The following is a 12,610-nucleotide window of genomic DNA, read 5'->3' on the forward strand; positions in this document are numbered from 1 at the left end:
CTTGTGCAGAAATTGAGTCTTGATACGACACTCAGCGATCATACCTATGAGGTACGCCTACCTACGGGAAGGCAAGTATGGGATCGAAAGGTGAAGATGCTTCCAATCCAGATTCAGGACTATAAAGATACTCTAGAATGCTATGTAATGCATCTAGAAAATGTAGACTTGTTATTAGGGATTGAGTGGTTTAAGACTCTTTAAGTCCAGATAGATTAGTCTAGTCATATTTTTTCTTTTCAGCATAGGGACACCAAGTATAGTATTTTAGGTGATTGTATTCATCCCTCTCAGGGACCTCTTGTAAATACAATTAATTTTGGAAATATAATGGATTCTTCTTTGTATACCGCTTTCCATTGTGTATTGATTCCACTTTCTTCATTTCTCATACCTTCCATGGATGTAAATGAATTAAGTGTGTTTGAAAGCAAAGAATTACAGAAGATACTTGATTCGTTTTAAGATGTATTTCCTAAGGAACTGCCATCGGGTTTACCACCTGAACGGGCAGTAGATCATCGTATTGACTTGATCCCTGGTGTTCATCCTGTCAGTATTCCACCTTACAGGATTAGCCAAGCCAAGGAAGATGAGTTGGCTAAACAACTCGAAGATTATTTGAGAATGGGACGGATCCGTCTTTTTCCGAGAAAAGATCCTTTCATTAGTTATATAAAAACGCCCGTAGGGCTACAAAAGATACTCTCATGCTCACATGAAAAACAGAGCAGTGAACAAAGCAAGGCAGCCCGGGAGACTCTCCCTAGGTGCTGAAAAGTACAAGTATCAGTAAAGAGAACTAAGGGCTAAATCATACAATAGAAGGGGGGAAGAGCCAAACAGGTGGCATGTAATGCCAACGGGGGGACCCCGCGTGAAGGGTATAGAAGGGGCCGCTGCGCGAGGTGGTGTGAAAGGCCTGGCGCCGCAAGATCGCCTCATCCGAGTCGCCCCGGATGCGGTCATACTGTCCTCGCAGGGTGTGGATCAACTCCTGCCAAATCCCTCGTACAGTCTCTGCTGGTGGCTCCAGTCTCCCCTCAAAGGCCCTGAAACACCGGGCCCTCCAGGTGAACCAGATGGTGAGGCTGCTGAGGAGCTCCCATCGTAGATCCCTCTCCTATGTCGAGCTGGCGGACGAGAAATCCAGTGAAGGAACAAGGCAAGGCTGGCCCCTAATGAATCTGATGGCCTGGCTGTCCTGCTCCGTCTCATAGCCCATAGCAGGCCCTAACGAAGTCGACCAAGCAGTGGCATCTCACGTATACATACCCTCTGGAGAGAGGGGAGCCAGAATACGCAGCATCCGCAGCCAAATCTGCTGCGCCTGAGGGCAATCCCATAGGCAATGTCTGTGTCTCCATAGGGTGGCCGCATCGGATGCAGCCCGCCGGAAGACCGCTGTAGACAAGCCAGGTGCCAATTGCTGAGCCCCTGTGGGCGACCAGCCCCACTGGAAAGTCGAGATCCTGCGGGCCTGTCGACTAGCCCAGAGCCGGGCCCAAAAATCCTCCAAGAACTCCTGTGAGAGTCCCTATAGCCGCCAGTGCCCCGCAGCAGCTGGAGAGACCATCCTCCTCGCCGTCAAAATATGCCGTCTCAGCCGAACAATATACTGGAAAAAGGTGATCTCTGTGGCCTCAAGGGATGCATAAGGATCATGCCACTCGTACTCACCAGGGTCCCACTGTAGCCGGGCCAAGGGGCACGCGGCATATGCCCATATGCGCCAATCCGGGAGCCATAGTAACCTGGACCGGCAGAAACGGTCGGTTCGGACCGGGTTGGAAACGGTGTTTCCGAGTTTCCGCGAGGTCGGAAACGGCAAGAAACGGAGTTTCTTTTGAATTTATTTTAGACATGTAAAAAACATGCATAGAGACATCCTATTAAATAAACTTATGTCAAGAGATGCAAAAAACATGCATAGAGACCTCAAACAAGACACATCAAAGACTCAAGTGGACATTAGAATCATAACACTTAACAGAATGTAGATAATGGACATGTATGATGTCACGGCAAATTCATGTGAACCATAAAAAACTGAAGGCGGAAGGCTGAAGCATACATAGCGAGTTGCAAATTGTGATCATAATACATCATACATATCAGCAATGATCATCAAACTTGGGAGTCAGAGGTGCCCACTGTGGCACTGCCAATTTTCAAAATTAAATGGTTCAAAAACTACAAAATAACCAACATGCCGGCTGCCAAAAAAAAATGTAAGGAAACGGCGTTTCCGCCGGTCTTCCGTTTCCGGAAACGGCCGAACCGTTTCCAGAGGGCGGAAACGCCGTTTCTGGTTACATCTGCAGGGTCTGGGTCAATATGCCACTTCCGAGAAGCGGCGGCCCCACTACCCATATCTTTGAAAGATGCACTCTGCAACCAAAGGCAACTCCGCCTCCACTCTTTGAAGTCTGCCCTCATCTTGTATCTCATAGTAGAGGCATCTACCATCCTCAGTGCAAGCTCTGACAGCAATCAGGATCTCCAACTGTGTAAAGGCTCCCATCCACCGTGGGGCCACTAGCTCGAGAGGCGTGAACCACTCCTCTGTGAGTGCCTCCTGAATGTCATCCCTCATAATCAACCCCTCTCTGAAGTGACTCAGCCTCTCCACCTGGATCTCCTCTGGGAGACTGCAAAAGGCCTGCCAGTCTCCAAAGCTACGTGCTGGGCCTACCGCCAAAGGTCCCCAGGCTAGACGAGGCCAAGAACCCAGCATATGACCCTGCTCTATGCGAACCGCTGGGCTCCAGATGAGCGGCTGTCTGGCCCGCTCCTCAACACAAGAAGGTCTCTGAGAGAGCCCCGGTCTCAGCAGCTCCCAAGCTCTCAGGATGCTCAAAGCAAATCTGTCCTCCCATCCTCGACTGAGGCCTGTCCTCCTCATCTCTATGAAGATCCATCGAATCTCTAATCTCTGGTGCCCAATTCTAGTTCAATAGCCAGCAATGTCCCGTGCGCTCTTCCTCTTCCTCTTTGTGGCGGAGGAGACCAGACTACAAGACCTCAGGCTTCCTATTTAATCTCAAGAGCTCCTCGATTCAGAGTTCGAGGATAAAACAACAGCATACCTCTCTGGAGATGTGGAGAATCTCCAGAGGTTTGCGGATGCAGTTGAAATCTTTTCAACCGGCACAAATCGTGTGGATTTCGGGCTTGCACGTCCCGTACACCGGCTTGGCAACCAGTTGAGTCATTCCAGTGGATTCCGAAGGGTACCCCAATTCGTTATCTTGGCTGCCAAGTCGGGATTGACATCACCTCAGAGTAGCAGCTTGCCCCCCCTCCTTCTGAGCATACGAAAGAATGCTTCTTTACTGAAGCACGGAGGCTCTCACTCATTGCTTGTGTGGTGGTGGCAAACCAGGTCCTTCTTGCTACCATGTGGTACATCACCTCTTGATGCGCCTTCACTAGAGCGTGTATTGGTCATGTACAGCGGTCAATCCGCAACTTCCTTTGGGCTGGCAGCAATGGCAGGCCGGCATGGGCCAAGGTGCACGAAAACTGTAACTACAGAGCTTTATTTGCAAACTATTCTGTTCCTAACAAAACGACCTTTTGAACAGTCTCAACCGCTTCAGATGCTGATGCACTAGGTTTACCTCATGAGATGCAGATGTTGCTGACTCAACAAAGCAGGCAGCTGTTTCCGTTAGAGTCGAGACAACGTTGACTGAAAGTTCAGTGGTCACCTCTTCAGCTATATTATGAGTTCTTCTGACTGTCAAGTCACCTTTTCTGATATTATGAGGATCTATGCACAAATTTCTGAATTCTGAACTTCCTAGTTCATTCTCCTTGAGCTTCCCTTTAATCGTTTGTTGTGGGAGAGCTCCATGCAATACAAGGTTGCCAAATTCAGCATCTTCTACAACAGCAACTCTTTTTGTCAGGCCATCAGCGTCATTCTTTATTGGAAGGCCTACCAGAAGTGTATTAGGAACTTGCAGCGGCCCAGCCTCAGCACATGATATCACCACTGATACGCCTGCCTGAGTGTGCTCTTGCTCTTGTCTTGCATTACTACAATCACCACAATCATTGTTTTCTGCTGCAGAAAGCATAGCATCCACAGTGCTGTGGTCTTCAGCGTCATTTTTTGCCAAGAATTCCAACATGCGATGTTCTTTCATGTTTTTATCCGTAACACACACAGGTAATTCTTGTCCAGATCTGTCATGATCAGCTTGTGCATTGCTACCTTCTTCAGTGATTTCATCTCTCTCTCTCTCAAGTGCGACACCTCTTAAGCTGGCATCACCAACCAATGCCTCACTTTTTCTCTCCAGTTTCTTGTCTTCTTTAAAGTCAACTTCTTTAAGTTCTAAAGAAGCAGCTTCAGTGGTCAGTGTGCCTTGGAAAATACACACCTTTTCATTGTCCTGTACTGAGACTACAACATAGCTAACATTCGCCATTTGGTCCTTGGCATCTGGAACATCAACCTCTGAATGCCCCAAGCCACCATCAGGAGCGTTCTGGCCTCTAGATAATTGGGATATTTCCTGCAAACTTCCTGCCATCTTCTCTTGAGGATATTCTTCAGTCAATAAAATTCCCTTTTGAACTGGGGAAACTTCACATAACTTCATAATACCATCTATGTTTTTATCATGATTCCCTGAACTTCTCACTTTCAAGTCCATATCTGCCATATCTGTCAAACACAAGCACGAAATGCAAGAATGTTAAACAATTGCTGCACAGTAAGGTGTTGAAAATGAGCCAATATAATTCATACACAATTTTGAAGAAAGAAACCAAGCAATAGCCACCACTGACAGAAAAACAGTCCAACTGAAAAATATATGGCAATCCCATCATTTTTAGTACAAAATGGATCGAAACAACAAAGAAGCTACTGTTTCTTTGCATTACCTTCCCGATCAACATAAGAAGTCTCGATATTAGTCATTTTAGGCTGAACACCTGTTGATTCCATGGGCCCTCTAAGTCCTTTAGCATCAAATGAGATACTTGGTTTCTCACACGTATCTAAGTCTGAACACTGCACTGGTATAGAAGGGGAAGTATTCAGAACAGCAGCAACTTTTTCAGATGCTTCTTGCTTTGATTCATTACATACAGTGGTGACTTCAGACTTCTCTGCTCTAATAAATGCATCACTGGCACCTCCCTTGGCTACACAACCCTTTGCTTCACTGCCAGACACACCTGAACAGCCCCCCTCTGAGCATGGAATATTCTCTTCAGAACACACGTGTGCCACATCTGAAACTCCACTGTCACATGCAACAACCGTCAGAATTGTGTCATTGAGCTGTGTAATAATTTCCCTTCCCTCACATAGGGTTGTTTTATCAACAGTTGGCATAACCTGGCCACTTACCTTTTCCGGGGTTGGGCCTCTAACCTTTTCTGCTAAATCAACTTCTTGATGTGCTTGTTCTCCTAACAATTCACAACCAGTGTCACTACTGTCCACCTTATTGTTTCCAAATTCTCTACATTTGATACTTTTAGCATATGTAGGAGCCGTCCACCCAGCTATGCTTGACAAACCTTCAACTCCTATTGCTTCTGACCTTACCATCAAAAGCAAGGCATCATCTTTATACCTCACACAACCAAACGAGTCCGGTGCAATGTGTTCACAAATGAACATGCCATTATTATCATGTTCTTCAGAAGAAGCTGCATCTTCATGCTGGACTCTTTCGATTTTAAAATTATTTGTCTGGCCATTCACACACATTTGGGTGGCATTCTTTACCTCAGAACTAATTGAAGTCTGTATTTTGTAGGCCTCTACTGTTTTTTCTTTGATACAGGACAAAACAGGCTCTTGCAAACTTCCAACATCCTCTGATGCATTTAGCTCTCGTTGTCCTCTAGTTTCTCTTGCAATCTGAGACCCTGCTCCTAGCTTCTCTTCGCTCTCAGACTGTTTTGTGTCCAAAACATTTACCATCCTGTAATCAGTTTCCAAGGGTGTTAACTCTTTTAAATCTTCTATATGTGAAACTAGAGGAGCACTTTCTTCAGCCAAGATGGTCTCACTTTCGGAAACTGATGGCTCTTTTGTTTCTTCTGTTTGTGCAACAAGTCTAACACTCTCTTCTGCCTTATTAGCTTGCTCTGCTAAATCAGTCCCACTTTCTTTGAAAACATTGTCCCTTACGATATCCTCAGGGAAAGGGCTGTACTTCTCGGGGCTTGCGCTTCCCTCGCATTCTAAAACAGCCACGCTCTTTTGAACAAACTGCAGAGCCTCTGTTGTCCCCTTTTGGCTGAGCAGAGAGTTTACTCTAGCTTCCCCACAGCTAGCCTGAGTGCACTTCTCATCAACAGAAGTTACTGCTTCCACAGCAGTTACTGCTTCCAACCGTTCCTTTCCATTTACATCCAGCAATGCAGTTACTTTGTTATGGTGTGTAACTTCCACACTCCTCCCTTTTACTCCAAAAATTTCAGTGATCATATTAACATCATCCTGCGCATCTATGAATAAGTGTGTATCCTCTTGACAAGATGGAGAACTTGGCCAGCATTCAGAATTCCCAAATGGCTTTAATTCTTGTTTCATGTCACGAGGCATCAGAGATAAATGTTCCTCTGAGGTGACCTGGAAACCAAGTCCAGATTGCTCTTGCCTTATAAAATCCCAGTGACCATCTCTGGGACCCTGCGTATCAAGTAACACCTGGGCATCCACAAGACTTCCCAAGTCAAACCTCAACTGCACTTCTAATTGTTCATCGACATTGAAATGCGGCAGGGAATGCTCATGGCCTTCTCTCAGTAGTGCCAGCTCACCCTTTCTGATGTTTGGTAAAAGATCCAAATCCTGTGAACGTGATTCGTCACTACAGAAATCCATCATAATAAGCTCACCCCTAAAAGGTAGAGCAATAAGAGAAAAGTTAAGACATGCTATCAAACACCACATGCATGAGTGCTCAAAAGACAAACCAACATTTTATGAGTCTGTAAAACAAAAATAATAAAGGCTACCAGCAAACATGGAAACAAATGGGTCAAATAGAACGTGTAATGCAATTTATACATGACTAAGAAAGGAGCTCAAGGAATCAAGAAAATGTATTCTGAAAAATTACTTCAGTACTTACACATCAGTCACCTGGAGGTGAACCTGCTTGGGGTTTGGTGTATTCCCACCATGCGTTTCAGCAAATCATGCACGATTCTCACATCAAATAAGGAATTTTTATAGCACAACAAATACATTAAACATGTAAAAATTCATGCAAAATACACAACGCTATACAAGAAATAAAACAAACCACTAAAGAGATCATTTAACAAAAACCTGTTACAGGCTTTGTGCAGAATAACTACCCTGTTATGAGTACCTAGTATCTCATGGGCCAAACTTACGCTGCCTTCAAACTCTGGTTTTCAGATGCTTTTGTGAATGAAAATTTCTGTTAACTCCAAACAACAAGAGAGAGAGAATGCAAATTTGACTTCATAATGTCTACTCAAAAAGCTTCAGACAACTGCAGATGGCATCCATACCCATCATTTACATCCATCAAGAACTTCCAGATTTATACCTGTCACTTACATCCATCAAAAATTTCCAGCTTTATACACCACCATGCTGAAGTTTTCTGAATATTGGTCAGATATAAGACTATTGCCACATGCCTCCGTCCTCACGTGCATGTGTCGTGACAATTAAGGACATTTGTACACAGTATTATGTCACGTGCACACCCAGTAGGTGTACACGTGACATGGGCATCTTAGGCATTCATAAGCATTAAGAAGGCATTTATGAGCATTAAGCAAAGGCCTTCAAGCATTATCCAAGCATTCAAGCATTTATCACAGCATGTACTGCAGTGTATGGGACTGTTTCAGCACAGCAGGTCCATAAAGCATTTAATAGCATTTCACACATCAGGTCATGGCCTGGGAACTAGCCGATAGCAATTAATGGGGCTTTTCCAGCATTTAATGAGTCGTGAGGTCCCAGACAGGCTGGCTGACAGCAGTAGGTACAGCCCAACCAGCAGCATAACCCATATATAAAGCAATCGCATCCTTCATTCAGTCATATCTTGCGTTCTTCTCAGCGTTTCCTTCCTAGGGAGCCAAGGGAGTCAGTAGTTCATCGGCAGCTTGCAGTACAGCATACCCAAAGGTACGACAGGGCAGCTCATCATCCACAAAGCATTCAGCATTAAGCATATTCAGCATATGCAGAATTTAGTCATCTCCTACCTCCTACATAGACGAAAGCCAGCATTCCAAAGGTGGACCTCAACTCATCAGCTTTCAACTTATCTCTCTCTTCCCGAGATAGATACTCATCTAGGGACAGCATAGATCTATTTATAGATCTTCACTGTAACTCATCCATTTAATGTAGCTGCATTGCATTGTTTTGACACCATTGTCTATCTCTCAAGCATAATTAAGTGAAGTTTAGTTAAGCCTAAGGTTGTTTTACTACGATCAATCGCTCGCATATCACATATTAGGTGAACGCATGTGTGTAATTAGGGTTAGCATCAGGGTTCAATCAGTAGCAAATCAGCCTTGTGTAGAATTAGACAGGTTTGGGGTAGTTTTGGACAAGTTATAAACACGTTTAGTGATCTTTATGACATTCTTTTTAGGGCTTGCAAAAGGCTGGCCAACTGGAGTTATTTGAACAAGGATTAAGTAGGATTTCTCACTCCTCATTCTACATTCCCTCGTACAAGACTTTTTGGAGCAACCAAGAGAGAGAAGATCCACTCAAGAAAGTAGCAGAAGTCAGTGCAGTATAGCAGTAGAGTTAACACACATCAAGAGTTTAGATCTTGCGGATATCATTGTAAATACTTTGTTTTCAGTATTGTATGCAGTAGTTTGGGCTAAGAAACTCGGTCTTCTGCTGCCATCTGTCACCAGCACTGTGGTACACGGTGACACCATCTCTCTAATGTTCCCCCCGGGCAGGATTCCAAGAGGGTTTCATTTTTAGTTACTGATGCACTGTGGTACACGGTGACACCATCTCTCTATTGTTCCCCCGGGGCAGGATTCCAAGAGGGTTTCACTTTTAGTTACTGATGGGATTACAAAAGGGGGGCCCGACTACTCTTGGGGCTCCATCTGACATGATTTGAAGCATCATTGCTCTTTTATGAGTCAGTCACAAGACAGGTGAGAGCCCCAAGAGCGATGTCATAGGAGATCTCTAGTACTATCGGGATCACACAGGGCTGCCCTTTATCACCCACTCTCTTTGGCCTTTACATTGATGAGATCTCGAGGTTCATAGACAGACTAGGCGGGCCAGGCGCTCCACTTGCAAACTCATTCCCCTCCTACTCTACGCAGATGAAAAGGTGCTCATATCAGATTCAGCCGAGGGGCTTCAGAGAGACGCCAAAGACACCTGGATGCTCTACAGGTTTTCTGAACACAGCGAGATCTCACTATCAACCTTGGTAAAACCAAGGTCATGGTTTTCAACACCTCCCGCCCCTACAAATCCAAATTGAGCTTCACATATAGGGGAGCCCCAGTGGAGATTGTAACATCATGTGTATCTTGGAGCTACTTTTAGTGGCCCCCACTTTACCATGACCACAGTAGCAAACACGAGAGTAACACGGGGATTTGCAGCTTTGGCCCTACTTGAGCAACAGTGCTTTCCGGCCCATTTCCAGGAGCCCAAGACGAAGGGTTGGCTCTTCGACACCCTCGTCACACCAGCCTTCATGTATGGAGCACCTTTCTAGGAACCAGATCTATCAGAGCAGGATTGACGAGTGGAGAGGCTCCAAGTCATGATGTTCTCTCGCATGATTCACAGCAAACCATCAGTCCCGCATGTGATCCTTCGGGCAGAGTTCGCTGCAGCCCCGATGATGCGGGATGCACTTTTTCAGACAATCACCTATTCCCATCACATCAGCATGATGAGCCCCCACGGACACCCGAGGCTTGCCTTGGAGTTCTCACGACAGCTCGCACTTGAGGGTGACACTAAAGCATGGTGCACCAGAGTTTCCACCTCGTTCTCCATACACAGGCTCCAGACTTCTACAGAGATCATTTCCTCAGGCTCACAAAGGATGGCTTCATCCAGCAGCCAAACTACCTTAGTATTCACATGTCACATACCATGCGGATCAACTGGCCAGCTACAAGTATCCTTCCACCGCCTACGGGTGGAGACAGGTGGGCCGAGCACATATTTAGAGTTGGAGAGCTCATACGGAGACCTTGGGAGAAAAGGATCTGCATATTATGCCCATGCAGGGGTCGAGACAAAGGAGCACTATACCTCTCACTGCCCAGTGTACTATGAGATCCGTGGGAGATATCACTGTCTCTTCCGTGCGCATTTTGGCCAATTATCGAGGATCATGGACTTCCCGGACCAACACTGTCATGTGCAAAGTGTGTATCTACAGTGTGCGTGTAGCACACAAGACTAGCTTCGAGGTTTGGGGAAGCTTGGAGCTAGGCAGGCTGATTGGCGAGCTGAGTAAGGGATAGACTAGCAGGCGGGCACCCAAGTATGGACGGGCGGGCACCCAAGTGTGGACGCCCGATGACCGGCCAAGAGCCTATAAAAGGGTGGCCAAGGTTAATCATTAGTCATATAGAGTCTCGCGTGATTTGTGAGAGCTCTATGGTCTGGAGCTTGGATTTAGTGTAGACGTGCACCTGCTTTACGCAGCCGAGGCCCGCAAGGGTAGCTTCGTGGCAGTATGGGATGTCGCAAGGTGGAGATTGGTCGGTACGTCAACCTAGTTAGCTCAGCTCGTGGCTCGATGGGGACAACCAAGACTGTGGGCTTGCACATGGCCGTCATGGTTGGGAGGTGAGTCAAGCCTGCACCCCCTTGTTGTTTGTTTGTTTGCAGGTTTCGAGTCTCGTACCAGGAGCGTTCCACGAGGAGATCCGATGGGGATTTGGCACTGCCTGGGACTCTTCATACTGGAGCTTCACAGACACAAAGATACACTCCTAAGAGAGTGTCGGCTCAATTTGAAGCACATTTTTCATTAGCTAAAATCACAGATCCACAAGACAAAGTCCATGTGGCCACCCCCCAACTCACTGGAGAAGCTGTTACTTGGTGGCAACATTGGTCACAACTTCACACAAACCCCATCACAGGCCAAGTCCGTTTTCATTGGAACACCTTCGTGGCTAATCTCAAAGCCCGTTTTCTTCCACCACTGTACATGACCAATCTTGAGGATGAGTTTTACAAACTCACTCACGGTGGTTCCCCTGTTTTGACCTATTCAAACAAGGTCATTACACTAGCCCAACAATTGGGTATATCAGAAGAAAATAAGCTCAAGCAGTTTATGCGAGGTCTAGACACTACCATTACGTACCCAGTGCGGAATTTTGAGCCTCAGACTTATGCACAGGCACTGACCCTCGCTCAGAATCAGGAGCTAATGCTGAACGGAGGTAAGCCCAAGAAGGTACAATCTAATCCAAAGCCCCAACAGCAGTCATCCACCCAACAGTCATCTACCCAAGGTAAGGAGGCTCAAAACAGAAAGACCAAAAGGACCAAAAGAAAAATTCTTTGGGTCAATTGGGCCATGAGAAAGATTCTAAGCCCAAGAAGACTCTTGAGAAAAAAGCTAAGGAGGGCATAACTCGAGGTTATCTCCAGCCTAATGAATAGACACGATACCGGACAGAGAACCGTTGTTTCTTCTATCACACTGTGGGACATGGGAAGAACGATTGTCCTAAATTCCAGGCTGAAAAGTATGCTAAGGCATCCACTTCCACGGTAGCCACCGTAGAATCATCCACTCCCCCCGAATCATGAGAGGCTCAGGAAAGCCTTCAATGATGGTGAAAGTGTCCTGCCTCCAATCAGGAATGGGCGCATACTGTCTAAACCACCGGATCCCGAGGATCATATCACACCCTAAGAGAGGGGAGACAATGAAATCCCGTTGAAATAAGGCCCGCTGAACCTGAAACTCAAATTGGAGAGCTTTATGAGTAATGTGTGTACGTAGACTAGGGGTAATCCTGTCCACATCCAAATGATAAGGAACCAAGGTACAACTCATCTTGGTAGCCAATTGCGGAGAGATGGCATCCTCAAAACTACCCATGTCGAAGAGGATAATAAATTGTTGTCCCTTTGAAGTGCCATAGGCACGGATGAGAGCCTTTATCAACCTCATCCTCCTGCATATCATCAAATACCACTAGTGGCACTGAATTCAAAGAGGGTAAAAGTTGAACAGCATTCGAGGCATTCCACTCATTTCCCACATTCAGGCCCAAAGAGCGATCAGAAAAGGAGCAAAGTGTGCGTTACTATACGTCCGCTCACAGTCTAATGCAATTCAAGTAGCACCCACAAGGGAGCAGCGGATGATTGGTCTTTTGTCGCAATACAGCAACATCATGTTGCTCGACAACCTCCCACCCCCTAAACCTGAGGACCATCGCATAGAGTTGGTTCCTGGTTCAAACCTCCCAGCAAGTTTCCCTCACCATTTGCTGCTCCCATTCTGTTTGTCCAGAAGAAAGATAAATCTGCGCGTTTATGTGTGGATTCCAGGGCGATCAACAAGCTATCAGTGAAGAATAGGTTCCCCATGCCCAGAAT

General features: G+C 46.1%; 1 protein-coding gene across 4 annotated transcripts in view; it reads right to left on the bottom strand.

The window, feature by feature from the left end:
* LOC147642232 (uncharacterized) overlaps nucleotides 1–12,610 on the bottom strand; it is a 90,109-nt gene that overhangs the window by 62,071 nt on the left and 15,428 nt on the right. For 3 of the 4 annotated variants that reach the window (XM_086804209.1, XM_086804217.1, XM_086804201.1), the window contains exons 2-3: nucleotides 4,900–6,878; nucleotides 3,624–4,678 (exon numbers count right to left, since the gene is read on the bottom strand). In XM_086804209.1, the coding sequence (XP_086660335.1) occupies nucleotides 3,624–4,678; nucleotides 4,900–6,865 (3,021 nt within the window). In that variant the 5' untranslated portion in view covers nucleotides 6,866–6,878. The remainder of the gene's footprint in view (nucleotides 1–3,623; nucleotides 4,679–4,899; nucleotides 6,879–12,610) is intronic. The other variant, XM_086804226.1, reaches the window with a different exon arrangement.

The sequence above is a fragment of the Cibotium barometz genome, chromosome 1 (assembly GCF_041138505.1).
Source record: "Cibotium barometz isolate CiBa-2024 chromosome 1, ASM4113850v1, whole genome shotgun sequence".
In the NCBI taxonomy this organism is placed as follows: Eukaryota; Viridiplantae; Streptophyta; class Polypodiopsida; order Cyatheales; family Cibotiaceae; genus Cibotium; species Cibotium barometz.